Source organism: Barbus barbus, assembly GCF_936440315.1.
Source record: "Barbus barbus genome assembly, chromosome: 13".
NCBI lineage: Eukaryota > Metazoa > Chordata > Actinopteri > Cypriniformes > Cyprinidae > Barbus > Barbus barbus.
In genome coordinates, this window is record NC_136741.1 from 29,876,049 (window position 1) to 29,899,321 (window position 23,273).

At 33.8% G+C, this 23,273-nt stretch overlaps 1 protein-coding gene across 1 annotated transcript in view; it reads left to right on the forward strand.

Moving 5' to 3' along the window:
- Nucleotides 1-23,273, forward strand: part of LOC306879058 (neuron navigator 1-like) — a gene marked incomplete at its 5' end in the record, with an annotated part of 79,604 nt that overhangs the window by 13,059 nt on the left and 43,272 nt on the right. The window contains 2 exons of the mRNA XM_079431745.1: nt 294-656; nt 22,720-22,858. Coding sequence (XP_079287871.1) covers nt 294-656; nt 22,720-22,858 — 502 coding nt within the window. The remainder of the gene's footprint in view (nt 1-293; nt 657-22,719; nt 22,859-23,273) is intronic.

Here is a 23,273-nt window from a genome sequence, read left to right on the forward strand (position 1 = left end):
GAGTGCATCAAATATTTCAACCCACGAGTGTGCATTTTCTGGCATTTCGCAGCTGTCTGATGAATTATCCTGAGAGAAGTGCATAAAAATAGCTCTTCCATGTTCATGTGGTAAAGGAAGCTGTTATGTTACTCATTTGAGCTGGTGCATCTGGTTATGCAATCTTCATCCTCAACAGATGAATTCTCCCACAGATGCATCCTTTTCTTTAGTAGGTCACAAGTCCCTGTGGTTCAACAACCCTATTATGTTGTGTTTTACATGCATCAGTAACCCTCTTTTTCTATCTGCAGTTGTCTGGACAGCAGTGTCTGCTACGACAGCGATGAAACCAACGCTCGTAGCATCTCCAGCCTCTCCAACCGCTCCTCTCCTCTCTCCTGGCGCCACGGACAGTCCAGTCCTCGTCTGCAAGCCGGCGACGCTCCTTCCTCAACAGGCAGCAGCTATGTGTCAGGCACCAAGGCCTCGTCTCAGTACACCTCTCATACCATGCCTGCCCGCTGCTCCAGCCGCCTCAGCCACACGTCACGCAGCGAGTTCATCGAAGGCCTGGACGTCAGAGACAGCGACCTCAAGTCTGGTTACCTGAGTGATTCTGATGTACTTTGCAAGAGCCTTAATGACGACGACGACGATGACAATCTGGCCAATGGGTGAGTGTCTGCATGTGTTGCTTTGCTAAATATCTTCAGCCTATCAGAAAGGAAAGTTGAAAAAGATGATGCTACTACACTCTTAAAAATAAAGCTTCTAAAAGGAGATTTTTGTAGCGATGAAATAGAAGAATGGTTTTGGGTTCCAAAAGAACTTTCCAGTGAACAGTTCTTAAGAGAACCATTTGTTCCTCAATTTTGAAGAACACTTGAACCTTTTCCCACTATAAAATCCTTTTGTGCTGTCGAATGGCTCCATGGATGTTCAAGGTTCTTCATGGAACCATTGATGCTAATATAGAACCTTTATTTTTGGAACCATTTTTGGTTTTCAGTAAAATGTATTAAAATAACCTTTTTCTTTCTTAGTTTAAATAACATTTTAAACAAGATCTAAACATCTAAAGAACCTTTTTTCCATTATAAAGAAACTTGTAATGTTCCATGGGTGTTAGAGGTTCTCTATGGAACCATCAGTGCCAGCGAAGAACCTTTATTTGTAAGAGTGAACTGGAAGGCTTTATGAAGACGTTCATAATGTGTTAATAATGGCACTCGGTATGGCTGTTATTCTGCCATGTAAGTAGACTAGATTAAAAAGTCAACAGTGAGCAGTGCATCAAAGAGGGGTCATGCTAATTATCCACATTACCAGAGAGGCCTGCAGAGATGCTCTGAATGATGAAATGCCTCCTGGTCCTGGCACAGCTTCATGACATTACTACAGGGTCCTCAGACGTTTAAAAGGATGGTCTAAAATGTCTAAAACTTATGTAGTTGGGGCTCATTGCTTTGGTTGTTTGCTGCAGCTGTGAAATCTGTATAGACTAAAAAGTTTGGGGTTAGTACGATTTTTTTAATGTTTTTGACAGAAGTCTCTAATGCTCACCAAGGCTGCATTTATTTGATTAAAAATATGAAATATTATTACAGTTTAAAATAACTGTTTTCAATGTGAATATATTTTAAAATGTAATTTATTCCTGTGAGTCTTCAGCATCATTACTCCGGTCTTCAGTGTCACATGATTCTTCAGAAACCATTCTAATATGCAGATTTGCTGCTCAAGAAACATTTCTGATTATTATCAATGTTGAAATCAGTTGTGCTGCCCAATACTTTTGTGGAAACTTACTTTTTTGGATTATTTGATGAATAGAAAGTTCAAAAGAACAGCATTTATTTCAAAATAGACATCTTTTGTTACTTTATGTCTTTTGATCAGTTTTATGCATCCTTACTGAATAAATGCATACATTTCTTTTCAAAAAAAAATTCTGACCCTAAACTTTTAAACAGCAGTGTATGTTGGCTATCACTCTTGGTTCAGTTCAGTAATATTGATTAGTAAGTGTGGGAGATTGTGGGATTGACAGTGGAGGAGGTGTTGTGAGCATCAAAAAGAGAAATTCTCAGCTTTATGCAAATGAGAAGCAAAACAACTTTTTACTTCAAGAGAAAGGTTGTATAAATATCATAAATACGCAGTTGTGATCTTGATCGTGATCATGCATCATATTTTGTGAGAAAGTGCCACAATTTTTTAATTCAGCAACCCAAAATGATAAAGATTTCATTCATTCATGGTATTATATATCAAAGTACATGTTGACACCTTCACTTCCCCTTTTGAATTGTCTCCAAATCCAATTTTTTTCTGTGCAGCTAAAACAGTGAACCTGCAGCGTTTCACTGAACCCAGTCACCATCCGTGTCCTTTTGCAAGGTCAAGCCATATCTGCCAGGTCTCAGATTATTCATATAACTCAATGATTTCATTGTAATTTGCATGCCATAGTGACCGTGTGTTCCTCTTGGACTCGGTCAGCACGCAGCAGCGGGAGTGTGACAGCAGGTGTCCGATCTGAACAGATTTGAGGACGATAGCCACTCCTTACTTGTCTTTCTAATTCCTCTTTTTCGGCAGAGAGTTTAAAGTTATCAGCACAGCTCCCTGCTGGGTCACACACCCCTGAATACACACATCGCACGCGTAGTGAGATGATGAAATCCAGGCCAGTTCTCCTGGGCGTGAATCTGGGCTTTATCTGGGAGGCTCATGCAGAGGGATTTAGCGAGTGCCGCATGACGGTGGGGTGATCAAACCAAGCTCTCGTTCTCACTTTCTACTGACGCTTCAATGCAGAGAGAAGAGAGAGCGAGAGAAACTTACATAAGAGAACAGCCCTCAACAATACAGATCATCAGAGAGCTTTGGCTCAATTGTGTTGGAGTTAATTTGATCCAAACTTCATATTCAAACTGCTCGAAATAGTGGTTACATGGTTTATTTCTTCTTGAAATTTTGATGGTATTTTTCATTTAGGATCATGAATGTGCATGCAAAGCTTCGACACATGGATGTGTTTTGGATAGGCTGAACAAATGTTGACTTGTGTGTTGGAGTCATATTGACCCCTGTTGTTTTCAATGCAATTTGCCCAAAATCAACATTGTGAAAAACTCTAAAGAATCAGGTAAAAAAAACTAAAACCTTTATTTTATCTTGTCAAACACTAAAAATATACAATACAATATGAAATTTAAGACTCAAAGTAGAAAAATATAATTAAAACAAAGTAGAAATAAGACAAAAAACAAGGAATTAGTACATTTTTTAAAATTTTTCACAGGTTTGGAATTCTCTAACAAGCTACAATAATGGTTATCTAATTTTTTTTTAAATCTGAAATTATAAGACTTTTCCTCATTTTTTCTGCTTGTTCAATTTACGTAATTAAAATAAGCTAAAGTAACACAATTGCTGAGCACTTAATAATTACATTTTTAACCCTTAAATATAGAAAAATAATGTTTATGTTGGGACTACATGAATCATTTTGATGCATTAACTGAAAACTGCATTCCCAGCATACTTTGCATAGGATTTAATTGGGAATAGAAATGTGTTATTTTAAAAGTGTTATTTTATGCAAGAAATTGTCTTAAAAATTTTGTAAAATCAAAATTATGTATGTATTCACTTAATTATACTTACTTAAATTTAGTTAACATAGTTACTCCTAAAATATTTTTTTCTTAAAATCTGAGTGTAAAAACTTGCAAAAAATAAAAATTGAGTCCATTTTACTTCCTTTTTTTCTGTCTAGAAGTATCAGTTGCATTGTAGCTCTTTGGAAATTATTTGGTTTTGAAATTATTTATCAACACAAAAAATATTTGATAAAGAATAAATGGCTAAAGTAGATATTTATCATATTTAAATAATTTCATATGTATAATATTAAAATATCATATGATGTTAGTAGGGCAAGTACAGATCTCAACTATAGACCGAATCAAGGCAGCCAAAATGTATACAGTAGTGTATGAGTTTTACTGTATATATTGAATGTGTACAGCATGTGGACATCCCATCCCAATAGTCTCTAAAACCACTGAGATGGATACTAATGTGTCCAGTAGCATCAAAACAGTCCCTCTCATGTTCATCGCATCTAAGTGTAATTAAATTAATTTAATGTTGTGCAGCAAGACTGAAACATATCTGCTTAGTCTGATTGTTTTGTTGAGAAGGCTTCATTTAATTACATGGAAAAGTTCTCCAGAATTGAATTAAGCTCAGTGAGTGTTTTTATCTTCTTTTTTTTTTTTGAGCATGTTTGTACTACATGCCTCAAGTTGATTCTTGTAGCTTTTGACAGCGCGTGGCATGCTGGTGATTTGAGCAGAAGAACTGCATGAGTTAATTCAGTGAAGACGAGTCTGGATGTGGTAACCATGGAGATAAACTGATGAGGAGATGGAAGGAAAGGTGAGGTTTTCCCTCACAGACGCTTCAGTCGCATACGAGTGATTCCATGTTCTTGTAGTGTTATGAGTCTGCATGTGAATACCTGTTAATATCATGAAGAAGGGCTGTGATTAGGTTGGAGGTTTGTGTCAATAAAAGTGGAGAAAATATCACATTTGCATGACCTGAGCTGGAAGATGACAGTTTATTCACTTTTGCAAGATAAAGTAATCATAGCTAAGAGCTGGTTTGGAAGCCAGCTGCTGAAGTTTGCTGTTACACTCTCATAGTTTGTGCTCAGTTTACAAATATAGGCAAAAACCTAAGACTGTAGTACAAATAGCGTGTATTGATTGCGTCTGGCCTGAGGCGAGCGCATGTTGGCGGCTGTTGCTGTGTGCGTTAGTCCCCTGAGAGTGTCATTGGATAGTGACCCGTTCTGTTCCTATTCATGGTCAAACTCATCCTGGATCTTTTATGGCAAGGCAAAGAGATTTTCTGGTTTTCAAGCACTATGTTTTTAGGACAAGTAGCAAGTTTTCCCAGCATTAAGCCCAGCATTGGGACAATTAAACATACTCCCACTCTTTCTGCGAGGCAAATAATTCTTATATTATATTTAAAATTATTCTTATTAAATTAAAAATAGTCTAATTTATTTAATATAAAAATGTATGTATTGTATTGTATTGTATATAGTATAAAATTGCATTGAAAATGATATATAAATTATTATGTAATTATTATTTTCTATTATCTAAATATTATATATGAATTACTATATAAAATAATATATAATTTATTTTTATAAAAAAAATAAAATTTCTGTAAGTAGAAAAATGTAAGTACTAAATTATATTGTATATTTTATATATAATTTATTATTTTAAATGTATCATTAATAAAGTCAATAATTAATCAAACAAAGTAAAAATATATATATTTTAATATAAAATAAAAAATTACATGGTAGTATTTTTATTTATGTTGAATCAGTTTAAATGAACAATTTATAATCGTGCTATAAACATCATTTAGTACACACAAAGAAAGTAAATCATAAAGAAAAATTTAATTAATGGCAATTTCATGGTAAAATGTGCTTAAATGCTGAAATAATTGGCTCCTAAATGCAGAATATCTTAATATGCTTCAGTTTGCATGCCTTATATATTTTAAATTGTTTGATAAGGTGTTCTAAGGTGGTTGCTAGGATTGATATATTGTTTTATATTTCCTAAAGAGAATGTGGGTAGCGTTTGCCCATGTTGCTGGTTGCTAAGGTGTTGCTATGTGGTTGCTCTGGTATTCTAGGTGGATGCTCTGTGGTTGCTATGGTTTTTTGTGTAGTTGCTACTGTGTTGCTATGTGGTTGCTGTGGTATTCTAGGTGGATGCTCTGTGGTTGTTATTGTTTTCTGGGTGGTTGCTAGAGTGTTGCTATGTGGTTGCTGTTGTATTCTGGGTGGTTGTAAGGATGTTGTTAGATTGGTTGTTAAGGTGTTCTAGGTGGTTGCTAGGATTGATACATTTTTTATTTCCTGAAGAGATTGGGAGCAGTGGTTGCTATAGTATTTTGGGTGGTTGCTATGTTGTTGCTATGGTATTCAAGATTGCAAGGGTGTTGCTGTGTGGTTGTTACAAGATTGCAAGGGTGTTGCTGTGTGGTTGCTAAGTTGTTGCTGTGTTATTCAGGGTTGCTTGGGTGTTGCTATGTGGTTCCTAGGGAATTCTGGGTGGTCGTAAGGGCGTTGTTAGGTGATTGTTTACATATTTGTATATGTTTTGTATATAGATTATGCTATTTATCAGCAACTGGGTAAATTTTTTAATTAATATTAGGTTTAGTTTTTATTTTCAGGTTTCTTATCGTTACTATAAGACATTTGCACTAAAACATCTGAAAGGGTTAAGGAATATCTTTGTCTGGTTGTCTGTGAACATGCAGCAGCGGCGGTGCATGGGCTGGGATGTGTTGCCATGGTAACCCCCATCAGTCTGACTCTCGGTGACCCAGTGAAACCGTGTGTGTGACTGCAGATGGAAAATGGCTGCGTGCCATTGATTCTGGACGTGCTGGTAATCAGTTCAGCATCGGCTTTCTTCCTGTTTCTTTTCAGACAGGGTTTGTACGAGGCATTAGGAGTGCAAATTACATCAGGGAAGTTATTTTGCACATCTGAAAACTGCATTGTTGTTGTAGCATAAATGGTTATTAAAATGAGGAGTAAAACACTTCTCTGCATTTCTTCCCTTCTCCAGCTTGTTTCCAATCTAGTCGTCTAATAAACCTGGCATTGTGTTTTGATTATTGTCAGCTCTTTCTTTGCTTTGTTCCTTTTGTAAGTCGCTTTTGATAAAAGTATATGCTAAATGCATAAATGTAATGTAAAATAATGAAAGTATATAATAAATGTGGAAGAATTTAGAAGAAGAAGAAGAAAATAATCAGTTTAATATCAGTTAACTGAAAATAATATAGAAATGCTACAGTGTCACCTTATCACAAAATTATATTTGGACAGTGCATGAAGTTATTATTAAGTCATTATTATTAAATATATATTTAAGAAGACAATGCTTGTCATGGAAAAATATGAAAATATTTATAATAATATTAATAATAATAGAATGATATTAAAAAGCAAAAAATAATTATATTATAATGATTTAATTATATATAATAATTGTATTATTTAAACTATAGTCAACAAAACAATAGATGTCATGATAAAATATAAAAATATTTATTATAATAATAACAGTATAATACTTTTCTAAAATTCAAAATTATGAATCACTTTATACTTTATGAAAAAAATTGTAATTGTATTATTCGTATTTAGGGCTGGGTGATATGGCCAAAAAAAATTATCACAATAATTATCACAATAATTTTTTTCATATCAGTCGATATCGACAATTAGCACGATACATGTCAAATCTTTATTTCTTTCAAGTTTAAAGCCATATTTTTTTATTTTCCTCAACAAAATAAATATCTTAATAGAAAAAGTCATTTCTTAGTTTCTGCATGTTCTGAGTGATATTGTTTCAAATCAAGAAACAGTTTGTTTGTTGCCTGATCATATTAATAATATATATATATTATGGAAATGCTTGTTTTGTTTACTGTGTGGAGACGTGCTGATATCGCGTTTGGTCTCGTTCTGTCTCGCGTATCTTGTCAGTGTCTGCGCTTGCTTGGCCATTTGTTGTGGAAAAATAAGGAAAGTATGTTCAGCTGAGTTCAGTTAGTATTTTGTTAGATGGGTATAAAAAAGCTTAGTTTACCGCGGCAGCGGTCGCAGCAGCACCGAAGAGTGTAAAGACCATCGACTCTACTGGGCTGGGACACGGCAAAGGATATAAGTGTCACTTTTTATTTCTCCTTTTTTCTACTACTTGTTTCACTTCTGTTTCAGTTTTTATAACCATTTCTTACTATGTGTAAGTAAGTTGTTAGCATGTGTTTGGTAGTGTTATTTCTTAGGATTACTGATTAACTATACTGTCGTGATTTGTATTTGTTATCTATTTTAATTTTAGTTAAATAATGTCAGAATTTATTATATATGTATTGGTCTTTTATTAAGTTTTAGTTTTATTTAATTTGAGTTATTTTAATACTTCAACAAACTAAATGGAAATGAAATTATATATATATATATATATTGAATTTATAAATGTGTATGTATATATATTTATGTATGTATGTGTGTGTGGTTGTACATATACATACATACATACATATATATACACAGTTGTTTTTTTGGTGTTTGGCTTAGTGTTATGTTAGAATCATTATTATACTCTTGGCTCATACCTTTTGTTCTTTAATATTTTGAATTGTTTTTAGCTTTATATTTTGTTTTTCATTTAAATGTTAAGTTTAGAAATTTTGTTGTATGCATTTGTCATTTTTATTTAATTTCTTTATTTTTTAAATGTGTATAGGTAGTATTTATAAAGTTTTAGCTTGTAGTTTTGGATCTGTTTTTAGTTGTTTTAATACTACAATTGATTGCTTCTGTTGTCCTCATTTGTAAGACGCTTTAGATAAAAGCGTCTGCTAAATGACTAAATAATAATAATAATTATATATATATATATATATATATATGTGTGTGTGTGTGTATATTATTATTATTATTATTATATATCATATTTTCTCTCAGAAATGCACATTTGATAGTAGCTTGAGTTAGGATGCAGATGTCAATTTTTGTTCATTATCAAAATCAGTAATACCTGTTAAAATTGTAGCAGTTCTTTTTTTTAAATCTTTTTTTTAGTTCTTAACATTTAAATCATGATAAACACAGTTAAAACCCACACATATAGCACACCTCAATACCATGGTAAAAATATAACTTTATGGTTTTCAGGTATTTGTTTGAAAAACAGTAGTTTAAAAACATTTAGTATAAATGTATCTCTGCAACACAGGATTTGCAGTTTGTGTTTAGGTGTGTAGTTCTGGAGGTTTTCAAGGCCTCGTTCACTATAAGTTTTCACAGGATGCAATCCATTAACCACAGGAGGAAAGATGACCAGTTCTCTGAGCATGTGGACATCAGCTGTCCTCCAAACAATAAAAACACACACCGTAAGAACATCTGGAGAGGGGTCTGGGATCTTGAGGGATATTATTCTAAGACTCCCATTACATACATACTCTCTATGTGTGGTCAGGCTGCGTCAGTGACGTCCTGCAGAAACTCTTCTGCATCAGTCATGTGCAGGACAGACTTCTCCGTGCTCGTAGCAGAGGGTGTGACGAGGTCTTACATCACGTTGTGACCCCTGCTGGAGACATACTGTAACTGCAGAAGGCTTTAGTTTAGCATGTGTGTAATTTTTATTTTTCAAGATATGAAATGCCATGCATACTAGATTTTAAAACATGGAAAAGCACAGAAGCATGTGAAATGCATGTGTGGTACACACCCGTCGGTGAAATATTATAACAGCTTCTCTCTGCTGTGGGCGTCTCATGTGGGTGTCAGTGAATTATCGCTATTATTAGGTTTCTGCTGTGGTGGTGCAGATCTGTGTGCTGTGCATTGACATAGAATTGCTGATAAACAAGCAAATAAGTAAAGAAAGGTTTTATCTCTATGCAGAGATACCAAAAGATACTTATAATTAATATATTAATATTTTTATCTTTAATATTTCAGTTGTTCCTTCATTTCACATTAAATGAAATGGAGACTTTTACTTAAAGGAATAGTTCACAAAAAAAAAACTAAATAAATAAAAATAAAACAATTTGCTGAATATTTACTCTCAGGCCATCCAATCAATTGGATCAATATAGATGAGTTTGTTTCTTCCTGGGAACAGATTTGGAGAAATTCCATCGCTCATCGCAGTGAATGGGTGCCGTCAGAATGAGAGTCTGAACATCTGATAAAAACATCACAATAATGCACAAGTAATCCACTGGAGTAATGTACTGGAGTGGTGTGGATTACTGTTGGATTATTGTTTTGCACTCCTCCTTCTTAAATATTTAAACTTAAATGCATTGCATTGTGATGCAAAATTATGAGCATGCACATTTTTATACAGCGTGGATTTAAATGCATTTCTTTTTAGATGTAATGTTTTATTGTGAACTTTTATTAAGCCTTAAAATACATTTATAGGGCTGTAAAGATGCATCCATTTGCTATTTGCGAAAACACTCTGTTTATACGTTATGATTATCCATATTTAGAGATGATATGCATGCGTAACCTCGTGGCTGAAAGAGCATGGGCCACACACAGTGTGTTTGGTATATATATATATATATATCTGTGTGTGCTTGTGTGTATGTCTGTAGACATGGGTCGGCACCACTGGAGCCACATGAAAGAAATGAATGACAGAAAACGATCCGAGCTTCATTTCACTCAGTAACTCGCTCACAGCTAATATATTCCTGCATTTCCCAGTCCTTCTCATGCTCACATGGTGCTTGTTAAGTCTTTCCCCCACTGGACTCTGGCGTGAATGAAGCAGAAGCTCTGACATCAAAGGTGAACAGAGATAAATGTGTGCAAATCCTCCGCGTGTATTCGCTGTGAGTTTACCGATGTGGAAAAGCCATTAAGGGTCTGTCATGGAAAGTTTCTGGCTTCAGCGGGTTCAGACGCATAGCCAGAAGTTTATCTCACCAGTATTTCAGTAGATGTAGGGTGTTGTAAATCTAAAAGCTCAAGACATTTTCCATGAAGCTTGTACTGTATATGTAAGTTACATGTAATGCTCTGTGATGATATGTTGATTTGATACACTACTATTCAAAAGTAAGATTTCTTATATAAAGTCACTAATGTTCACAAAGGCTGTGTTTATTTGATTAAAAATACAGAAAAAAACTGTAATATTGTGAAATATGACTACAATTTAAAATAAGTTTTCTATGTGAATATATTGTAAAATGTAATTTATTCTGGTGATGCAAAGCTGATTTTTCAGCATCATTACTCCAGTCTTCAGTGTCACATGATTCTTCAGAAATCATTCTAATATACTGATTTGCTGCTCAAGAAATATTTCTTATTATTATCAGTGTTGAAAACAGTTGTGCTGCTTAATATTTTTGTGGAAACCATGACACATTTTTTCAAGATTCTTTAATGAATAGAAAGTTCAAAAACAGCATTTATTTGACATATAGTAGAATTTTTGGAACATTCTAAATGTCTTTACTGTCACTTTTGGTCAATTTAATGCACCCTTGCATGAATAAAAGTATGAATTTCTTAAAGGGGTCATATGATGCGATTTCTTGTTTTCCTTTTCTTTAGTGTATGATGTAGTTGTTTGTGCATGTATACGATCTGCAGAGTTATAAAGCTCAAAGTCTTCCACAAAAGGATTTATTCTATCTAAAAGAGAAGCCTGATCCAGACCGGGCTAAATCACCTCATTCAAACACACCCCACATGTCTATGTCACGATGTGGAAATATTTGCATAATGCTGCCCAAATGTTCACGCAAAGAAAGAAGGCATGTTTTCAGTAACCGCAGCAGTGTTGATGCAGTCATGTCAGGGAGACGCTGTGTGTTTCTATGCCAAAGCAGAAGCACTTTATTTGGCCCTCCGATAGTAGATGCAATTAGGAATCATTGGTTAAGATTTGTTTACAACCGAACAGCACAACCCAAATGTTTGAATTTGTGCAACGCGTTTTGTGAACCTAGGAGGCTCGCTGTACACAAAGGCTATTTCAAAAAAAAAAAGGGTCAATTCCAAGTTTGCTGTGACAGTCTGGCGCTTCTGAATCAGTGACTGTAAGTATGTTTTCTGATTAGTTTAAGTATTTGCTATTGACTGTTCAAATGCTTTTGCAAGTTTTGCGCAGTGTAGAGTAACGCGTTGTGTGTGTGTGTGTGTGTGTGTGTGTGTGAGAGAGAGAGAGAGAGAGACAGGGTCACATCACAGTGGAGTCAGCTGTCTTAATCGCGGCTTGTGTACTGCAAATACATACATCATCACTGTCTGTCACACGACTCTGTTCCCCTTTCAGGCTTGAACTGATGATAAAACTAACGACATTATTAACTGTCTGTATTATGTAACTTATTCTTTCTGTTACACCAAATGCACAAAAATAATTATCTTTAAAATAGCATCATATGATCCCTTTAAAAGAAAATTCTAATGACCCCAAACTTTTAAATGGTATTGCACACCATACTGAATGATTATAATATTCATGTCGGGATTTACAGCATATGGTACTCCAACATACCTCAAAAAATACTGTGGCATTACATGCACAACAAAGTGTGGTATTTGCATGGAGTGATGCATGAATAATTATAAAAAGTTATGCTGTTTTAATATTTTAATGCATTATTTTGGTATAATTAGTAGGTTTACTAGTAATACTGGTATTAGAAATAGTATAGACTGATAGTTTCAATGGATGCGAGTTGTATGTATATATGGAAAGATTGATAGATATGTCCTGCAGTCAGTAAGTGGCTGTAAGTGCAGCAGTCGGTCGTCTTCATCAGGTCCAGCAGTAATGCTCTCGCTGGACGCTGCTGTACATCTGGATGTGATTACAGCTGTCCGGGAGGTGGGGGTGTTTGACGGGGGTGTTGCCTGTGTAAGAGGGACTCCTGGTCTCAGTAGGATAGTTTCAATAAATGTGAGTTGGATCAAGCGTGAACAAAGACAGAATGACAGTGCATGATTTGGTGTGACTCATGGCCAGGAGAGATCAGCGATGAATGAGGGATTCGCGCGCAGGGAGTTTCGCCCTCTGACGACATCCGCGTGTCTGAACAGGACCGTGTTCTTTACAAAGTGAGTAAAGTTTAAAAGGAAAAAACTTCCACAGCAGTATGTTTTCTTTTACTAGTCCCTGGTTTTTTTAAGGATTATCAAAGTGGACAGTGTTCTGTATTATTTTTTATTAAACAGATATTTTCAGTTCTAAATTCTGATTGGATGAGTTGCGTTTGAAGCCAGTGTAAACACATGTACATGCACATTATAGTCGAATGCTGCATTAATATATCAAGTTGCAGCCTGCAGTCGCTAATTGACCATGCATCTTGCATGGTGGAATAATTGTCTATTATTACATTTAATATTAATATTAAAATAATAACTATAAATAAAGAAATACTTCACTTAACATCAGTGTCTTGCTGCTGTACAGTGTATTTTTGGTATAGTTTATATAATGTATTTATTTCTATTTTTACAGTATATTTTCAGTTTTTATTTTAATTTTAGTTAATGTTTTAGTAATTTTGTTATATGGTTTTGTCATTATTATTTTTAGTCATTTCTGTTTGACTTTATCTTTACAATTTGATTTAATATTTATATTTACTTTTAGGATTTTAGTAACTGTGTGCTTTTGTCATTTTTAATTATTAATTTAAATTTTATTTGTTATTTAATATACATATACTTATTTTATTTTAATATGTATTTAATAGTTTTAGTTAACAATAACAATGCTGATGTAAAGTAGTGGATATTACTGTATTAATCATATCGTAGTTCATATGCCATATAATATGAAAAAAGTCTCTTAAAAATTTTCTGTAAAGAAGAAACAAGGTGACTCCTATTAGTTAGAGACAAACCAGAAACTGTAACACCAATCTGTAAGTGCATGTTCATGTTTGCAGAGGTCAAGGTCAAGTCTTGAGCAGCTAATTGGGACTTTCAAAGGTCTACAAAGGCTTTTCTTCCTTTTGAAGTGTAAGGATATTTTATTAGTCACTTTACTGTTGGAGTAACCGTGCTTGTTTGAATTGGTCACCTGGTAAATAGCTCAAGACTCGACATGATCTTTCTTCCCCCTGCGTATTGTGTCACTAGTGGATTGAATCCATTTTTTTCTGCAATATGGGTGTAACGTAGTCTCAGCTGAACTCAGCAGTGCTGAACGCTGGGAGTTGTCACAAAGCCCCACATGCTTTTCATATGGACTAATGTTGAGAACATCACTGCTTAATATTTCAAGCCCAACAAAACCTCTCCACCCAAAGTCATTTCTCTTTTTTTCTAATCACAATGAATACAAATGAACCAGTCAACTTGAACTGTAGCCAGGAATAACAATGCTTTAAGATTCTGTCATCAAATATTGGTCTTTCGGTAAAATTTAGTAAACTGAGCTGACTAGCTTTACATGCACTGCTCCATTCTTCACAAAGATCCCAAAGAAGCTGTTAGAAGTTATGGGCCCACTGCAGCCTCTATTCCTGTCCACACTTGAGACTTTTGTGAGAGTGAAACCCAGTTCAAACATGCTAGACTAAGTTATTTAGAGTTTTTAGTTTCTTATCACATAGATTTTACTCCGGCTCCCTGTATTTAGTAGTTATTAATTAACATTTAATTTACTGTCATGTTTTTAGGAGATTCAACTTCAAATTATGAGTGCAACTCCAATCAAACAGTGTAGAAACTTCCCTTCTATAGTCCATTTCGTTATCATTTGTTATTAAACCAATCAATGTAGTGTCATCAGCAAACTTAAAAATTTGCACTGAATTACAATGTGAAACACAATCATTAGTGTATACAGAGTACAATAATGGTGACAATACACATCCTTGTGGGGCCCCCACACTTATTGTCTTGAGACTTGAAAGTATATTATTAATTTTAACTACTTGTTCTGCAAAAAATCCAAAATCCAGAAAGCAAGGGAGTTTTGCATCCCCAATTGCTTTAACTTATAAAAAAAGTTAAACGAATAATAAGAATAAGAATAATTGTATTAAATGCCGATTTATAGTCCACAAAAAGGACTCTGGCATAAGTATTGGGGGCTTGTTGCAGAATTGCGTGGATACACAGAGCCACAGCATCATCAACCGACCTATTAGCCTTATAGGCGAATTGGTGAGAATCCAAACAGATTTTAGAAATTAGATACCTAAGCTCGCTCAAAGATTTTCATAGCAACTGAAGTTAGGGCCACTGGTCTGTAATCATCTAAGCAACTAATATTCAACTTTTTCGGCACTGGAATTATAACAGCTGCTTTAAAACATGCTGGGACTCTGCATAATCTTAATGACCAGTTGACTATATCAGTGAATACTGGGGCAAGGATGAACGCACACCACTTCAATGTTGCAGATGATATGGAGTCAGGGCCTGCTGCCTTTCTTCTGTTCTGCCTCTGCAGCAGATTCCTGACTTCATATTCCTCTATTTTAAAAGAAGGACTCATAGTACAGGGCCAGGAGGGCAGCATCAGCATTTCAAAGCGGCTGTAGGATGCATTAAGTTCATCAGGCAATTAGGGCTGCAACAACTAATCGATAAAATCGATTATTATCGATTATGAAAATCATCGACAACGATTCTCATTATCGATTAATCGGGTCTGCCCACAGTGCACGTCCAACTTCAGCTGGTTAGTCAAATTACGGCACTGAATAATGCATTTCTATGGACAAAATGCATCTAAAAATAGTGGAGGAAACAGAATGAGATTCTGCCGGAGAAGCACGTGATCCAAGCTGCCCAAAACATGATAATTCTTTATTTTAAGCTTTAAGTTAATGCATAAGAGTAATGGCTTGCCCTGTCAGGCGCTTTGACAGATGCGTGTGCGTCCTCAGCGCAAAAACGTTCAGTTTACGGTCATATCCTTATCTATAAATGCCACAAATTCACGCGAGCATTTCCATTTTTGCATAAAGGTCCGTCCTGACAGTCTGTGTTAAGTTTAAAATACCGAATGAGCGCCGGCGCGGCGGGCGCGCGCACGCGCGTCAAACGGACAGAACACAGTAGAGAGGGAGACAATTAATAGGCTTTTCAGCGCAAACATATCCATTGTGCTGAATTATCTGATGTTGAAAGTTAATTTAAGGTTTAAAAGTCAACATGCAGTGCGAATATTTTATGAGAGTAGGAACTTTAAAGGGATAACAGCGTGTAATTGTTTGTCTGAATATAAACATGAGACGCTCCATAACGGCCTTTTACAGGATAAAGAAATGACGAGGTGACTGTGATCAAAGTAGTTCCTGCAGAACATTACTCTTACCTGTTGGTTAACACTGAGTTTGTGTTTTTATTCGTCTTTATTATTATTATCTTTATTATTTTAATTTTTAATAGAGGTTTAAACTATATTCAATTTTTACAATGTTTAACAAATTTATGTAAGTTTTTTAACAATGTTTATGTAAGGTTTGTGCCACTGCTGCTCTAAAGTAACAGTATTGGTGATAACCAAAATCATTTTTCGGCTTTCTGTACTGGTTAGTACTCCAATATGTGTAAGCTCTTTAGTAACAGTAGTAGGCTATTTTTAATGCTATAATATCATTATTGCTGTTATCTATGAAAGAAAACCAGAGCACTTATTTTTTTTTGTATTTTCTATTTGAGTATTTTGTTTTCGCGATACCCAGTTGCAGTCAAAAAGTACATAAACAATACCAGCAAGAATGCAAGCTGTTATGAGGACATTTTTTATTATTATGTCCAATAAATGACAATAACATTTTTAAATTTAAACACATTTTTGACAAATTTCTAAAATATGTTTTCTCTTTATTATGATAAGTGGTCTAATAAATTAAGCACTGTATGTTTTCATAGCATTCAGTTGTCACGTTTGTTTGAAGGACATTGGGCAGAATGTGGAATAGTGTTTTTTTTGGTCAATATTTTTTTAATCCGATTAATCGATTAATCGAAAGAATAATCGGCCAACTAATCGATTATCAAAATAATCGTTAGTTGCAGCCCTACAGGCAATGTAATATCATCAGAGATTTTATCTTATAGCCTGTGATCTGCTCTAAGCTTTTCCATACACCATAGGTGTCATTGATCTTCAACTTATTTTCTAATGTACACTTATAATTTCCTCTTGCCTTTTTAACAGCTTTTTCAGTCACCTTTAATGATTTTATAAAGCTCTTTATCCCCACTGTTAAATACCTTGTGCTTCTCCCTCCATAATATTTTAATTTCCTTATTAAACCATGGCTTATTCTTGTTATATATAGTCACAGCCTTAGAAGGTGCACACACTGTCTCATGAAAACGTATATATGAGGTAACCACCTCAGTGTACTCGTTCAAATCAAAACATGACTCTTTAAAAACAGACCAATCAGTAACTTCTAAACAGTCCCTTAGCATGTCTGTTTGTGATTTTTCTTTCAGTCGTTGGTTAAGAATAGCTGTAAACAATTTTGGTGTAAACCACATACCCAGATATTTGTAACAATTAACCACTTCAATCTGTTCACCAGCAAATGACCATTTCCATCCTTATTTAGAGAGCCCCCTCTTCTAAAAAACATAATTTTCGTTTTACTCAAATTTACTCTCATACCATAAAGATTACAAAATCACATATGATTGTTTCATATAATCAAAGCATTTTGTTGCTTCTTATTTTTATTTTGAGTAATGTACATTAGGTGTTTATGTTGCATTTTCTGTTATTTAATTAAAGTTTATTGTATTATGTTATTTTTATCAATGTGTGTGCTCAAAACGAACAAAAAGTTCTCAGGTGCGTAGAACAAAAAGAAGAAAGTTTTTAGTCCAATAGGTAGCTGAAATTGTCTGCACACTGAAAAATTCAAACAGACCAAAAATTTAGTTTTTTATTTTTCATATGCAAAATGAAAAAGTACAAAGTGTATTAAAAACAGACCAGAGAGCAGACGTTTCAGCCCATGCTTTCTTCAAAAAGCAACCCCACACTTATATAGGCACAAATGCAAAATGTTGACAGCTGATCTTAATCAATGAGGGATAATTGTCATGCTAACAATTTCCCTTCACAAAAAACATGCAAGATCCATCTCTTCATTTAATCCTGTTGTGGTTAATGATTTCAACTCAAAAAACTAATTTTCTATCACGGTTACCACCTCTCCTATGCAAAAGAACCCTCTCAATGCCCAGGAATTTGAAGACAGAAAAAGAATGTTTTGCAGACTCAAAATGACGAAAAACCGAAGAAGTGTGAACTTCCTGATAGCAGGAGACAAGATATGTTCATACAACATACAGTAAAGGGCAACAACACAAAATTATGTATATCACATGTGTTGTTTTACATGTGATCAATTGTTTAATTTTTTATATTTTAAAGTTTTTGGATGTGTATGACTTATGATTACTGATTATTTTAATTTTGTCATGTGTTTTAGCCATGTTTTATAGGCAGTTTATGAATCATTTGGTTCTGTTTTGCCACCTGTATAATAATGCTGGTTATCTGTATATGTTAAGGTTAAAAGTAGATTCTGATACTTCAAGTAGATTTATATATTAACATTAAATAATTTAATGAAATATATGATTATATAGGTTGTAAAGTATACAGGCACAAATATGCCATCTTGCAATACCTGTAACATTGTCACAGTCGGAGCTGCTGTTTTTTTTACTGTAAATAGGACACAGTGTAAAGCTGCTAAAGAAACTAGCTGTATGTTGTCGTCTTTTTCCATTTCAAACTCGTACCTTTTGGGCTGTGTTTTCTCAGCGGCTGTGATGAATGATTTCCTGAGTTATTTGGCGGTTTCCACTGAATGTTCAGATGAGATTGATGGCACCGTTGCCCATTCTGGAGACCACAGCGGTTCCTCATGAAACGTCCCTCAGCCCAATATAGAGACAGCGAGCGTTTCCTGAGAGAGTGAACATTTTATTACTGTCTGATGAAGCAAAGCTTCCCTCGGCCCTGTTCTGTTCTCAGACATCTGTCACAGCGTTTATGTGAACAACATCAGCTTGTGTCTGTGTTTGAGGTTCAGCTACATGCACTTGTCTGCAGTGGTAGTTTAGGATTATTTATACACTACAGTATTATATTTTGAAATTTTTTCTTAATTCTAGTATGTTTTAGTTATTTTATATGCTCTATATATACTTTTATTCTCTTTTTTTAATATTTTAGTTTTAATTTATTTTTTTTAATACTTCAACTTTTAATACAGTTAGTTGCCAAGTCAACATTTCTAATTTCTTATATATTTTTTTAAATTCTTGGTTATCTAACATATTGTATTTTATTAAAAAATTTTAATAGTTTCATGACTGTGTATTACTTAAAAGCATAAATTTGTCCATGTTTTTATTTTTGTATTATTTTTTTTATATCTTAGCATTAATTTATTTTTATTTCATTTTTAATTTTAGTCATTTTAGTACTTTTATGTCAGTTAGTTGCCAAGACAACATTTCAAATTTTCACACATTTTGTTTTTCTTATCTAATATTTATATTTTATTTTATTTTAACTTCAAACAAGTAACCTGGCAACCACCTAGTACACCTTAGCAACTGCTTTGACATTCACCTAGAATCCTTTAGCCTTATTATAATGGGTTTTTCACATGGCAACCCATTTTTATTTAAAATTTAGCTCATTTTAGAAATGTTATGTTTTTTTAAATAGTTTTTGTTTTTATATTTTAGCTTTCATTTATTTTTTTATATTTTATTTAGATAATTTTTATTGTATTTTATTTATATATTATTATTATTATTTTCAATATTAGGTTCAGTGATTTTAGTGCATTACTTTACTTCAGTTAGATGCCAAGGCAACACTTCAATTTTTTTATTTATTTAATTTTTGCCTTAAATACATGTTTTTACATTTTTCCTAAAGTGATCTAATATTTGTATTGTATTTTAATGCAGTTTAAATAAATGTAAAGTAATTTAAAGCTTTTTTTTAATTAATGACAAGGTTTTTTAAGTTTTATGATGATTTTTGCACATGGTTGCACTCTAATTTTCTTTAGAAAATGTAAAAATCTAGTCATTGACTTGTTCTTTGGTCTTCTCATTATGTAATATCTCAGCATGGTAATCACAGTTCCCATTCAAATGAGACTAAAACCAGCTGACACAGACTTTGGCTGACTTTTGGCTCCAGTGTGCCACCATTACATTTCAAACGGGTGGAAATAGAAACTGATGTGGAAAAGAAAAGCATTAAGAAATGTCTTTGCGGGAGTCATCTCTAACCGTTGAGATATGTAGGCAAGTCCATTCTCTCCCCTCTGTGCTGCACAACCTGTAATTAGCACAAATTGCTGGCTCCTTAAGTTGTTCTTCCGAACATCAACAAGCCAGTTTTGTCCTCTGATTCTTTGGCACCCATAATTCCCTTTTCCATCTCCGTAGACTCTGCTGAGTCGGAAACCACAGAGTACTTCAGACCCAGCGTGATGGCAGAAAGAAACTGAAATCTACAGTGATCATGACTCAGGTTCATTACTAACATCCTACGTGTGTCATTTGCTTAAAGGTTCTTCAGTGGCTCTTTAAAGCAGCTTCGGTTCAGATAGATGGTCCAAAACCATCTTTTGCTGCATCCATCAGTATTTTTTTTCTAACCCTGTCCTTAACCCTTTGATGCAAGAATTACAAAATTACTGTACACTTAAGTTTTTAACGAATTAAGTTACCATTTTAAGTGTTAAAAATTGCATTAGTTTATTTTTCTGTTCACTTCCTCTTCATTTTTTAAATATTAATTATGGATTTATTCATTCATAACCTGTTTTTCTAATCTTTTATTTTGAGGGTGTTCCACATCGGTTTACTGAATTTTTTTTTTTTTGTATTAAGACTAAAATCATTCCCAGTCTTTTCTTCCTATTATTATTTTTTAGAGAATTATACATCTGTTTTCTGCATCCTTTTACTTCTTATCAAGAATGTAATCATCACATTCTTTTTATCTTTTATTTTGTATTTTGTGAAATTAAACACTAATTTACTTTACTGTTTTGTTTTTAGTTATTAAGAATTAATTGATTGATTGATTTATCTGTTCACTTTTTATTTTTAATTTATTTAAAATTAATTTAATATTCATAATTTTTTTCTAAACTTTTTATTTTTATGGACTTCCACACTTGTTTACTTTGTCTTTTTGTCATTTTTATTATGAATATGGTAAATGCCAGTCTTTTTTATTATAATTTTGAGACAAATATACATTTTTTTTTATTTTTTTATTAGGAATGTGATTATAGTTTTTATTATTATTTATTTATTTTTATTTATTTATTTACTTATTTTTTTCGGAAGTTAAACATCCATTTATTTCAGTCTTTTTACTTTTGAGGAATATAATTATTCCTCAATAAATAAATAATAAATTTAAAAAAAAAAATATTTGGATAAAGTGAAACATTGATTTATTTAATCATTCCAAAGAATATAATCAAGAATGTAATCATTCCCAAACTGTATTTTTCTTTAAAGTTTTTATTTCGAGAGATTTCCACATCTATATGCAATAGCAGATAATGTATTGTAGAGCTACTTAATGCATCATAACTTCTTGTATTTATTTTAGAACAGAAAACACAATGACATCTAAAGAGGAGAGTTTGGAGAGGAAAGTTTTCAAATGTGCAGATCTTGCATGGCATTTGTGTTCACGTACTTATGTGTGTTTCAGGCCTAAATCACATCTTTGTCATGCAAGACTGAAGATGAATCATTATGATCCTAGTGTGGCTTTCCCTCTTTCAGAACAGCTGGACAAACCCCAAAGCCGTAGAAAAACCCATTCGTAGTTAAGGCACTGATGCTTTGCCATTCATAAACTCACTGACCTTAAGAACAATACAGTTATTTTAAACCTCTCCAATCACTACCCATCATTCTGTTTTGCATCTACATCCCTTCCAATGTTTCTGGGAAGTAAACGCAAGCCTGCTCCAGAGCCAGAACTGAGCTTGTGTGGTAGATTGAGTCTCTGGTCGTATGGTGAAGACATCTGTGCCATTATGAGACCCTGCTGTCTGTTCCTGGGTCAGGTAATGGAGCAGAAAAGTTCCCCTAGGAAAGTGACAAATGATTTCTCTCTATACTATCTTAATGGTTTCTCCTTGACAGTACTGAGATGAAATTGAGATCAAATAATGCTGTTCTGATCTTTCTCCTGAGAAAAAGATTTCAGTTTCAGGAGAGGTTTGCTCTGAAATCTATGGAAGCTTAATTTCAGTACGGAATACAAAAATTAAACAAATATTTGTGACTTTATATCACACAATTCAACTCTGAATTCTGAGTCAAAATTGTGAGATGTAAATTTATGATTATGAGTTTAGAACTTGCAAATGCACAAGTCTGATTTGTGAAATTTGATAAATTCACATTTGAGAGAAGAAACAAGAATTGTGAAATAAAAAGTCACAATTATCTTTTTTTTTTTCGTTGGCATAAAAATAGAATTGCAAGATTTAAACTCTGAAGTCTGAGAAAAAAGTCAAAATTGCTAAATGTAAACTTACAGGTTTAGAACTTGCAATAGTGAGATTTAATCCTGCAATTCTAAAAAGAGAGAAGAGTAGGAGATAAAATTATGTTTTTTTAATTCAGTGGCAGAAACAAAAAAAAGTCAAAAAAGCGAGTTGTAAACTTGAATAAATGAGTCAGAAAAAAACACAAATACCTTTATTATTTTTGTTTTATTCTGTGGAGGAAAAAATGTCAGAATTGCAAGATGTGAACTAAGAATTACTAGTTTTATAATTTGCAATTATGAGATAAAAGCTGGCAATTCTGTGGAAAAAGCTCAGAATTGTGAGATTTAAAAAAAATCGCAATTACGTTTTTATATGCTGACAGAATGAACTTCCATGGATATCAAAAGTGAGAGTAAACTCACTAATTCTTAAATGAATCATAATAGTAATTATTTTGACTCTGAGCAATACAGTATGTCCTGGGTGTGGTACTGTGCTATCTTGCATGATTCAACCTTTCCTGGTTTCTTCTAAGCGTCTGTATCTCCTCTCTCTGTGTGTGTGCAGTTGGGACGAGAGCAGCTCCATCAGCAGCGGTTTGAGTGATGGGTCTGATAACCTGAGCTCAGAGGAACTCAACGCCAGCTCGTCTCTCAACTCCCTCCCCACCACACCTGTCGGCTCGCGACGCAACTCCTCCGTCATGGTAAGCAGCTCAGAGACTAGGGTTTGGTGCACTGAAAGATTTGGGTCTTGGTCTTGAACGTTGCTTGTTTGGATTTAGTAAAACTTGGTATAAATACACTGCTAGTTAATAAATCAGCAAGCAGGTTTGAGACATCATATATTTTGCACTAAACATGATTAAATGTTCCAAATGGGATTCCATTCAACTTTAGATCGCAGCTGCTGTAAAAACAAGCAGACAGTGGAAGTCTATGGAGAAACACTCCTCACTTTTTTTTCTGTTTGATTTTACAAACTAAGGGATAAGAAATGTTTTTCTGTGGTAGGAAAATATCCAGAACTCATCCAAATAACCGAGTCAGTCATGTTCCTAGAGTTCCTAGGTCTGTGGTTTAGATCAATGTAGATCAATCTACAACTAAAAAAATATGCAA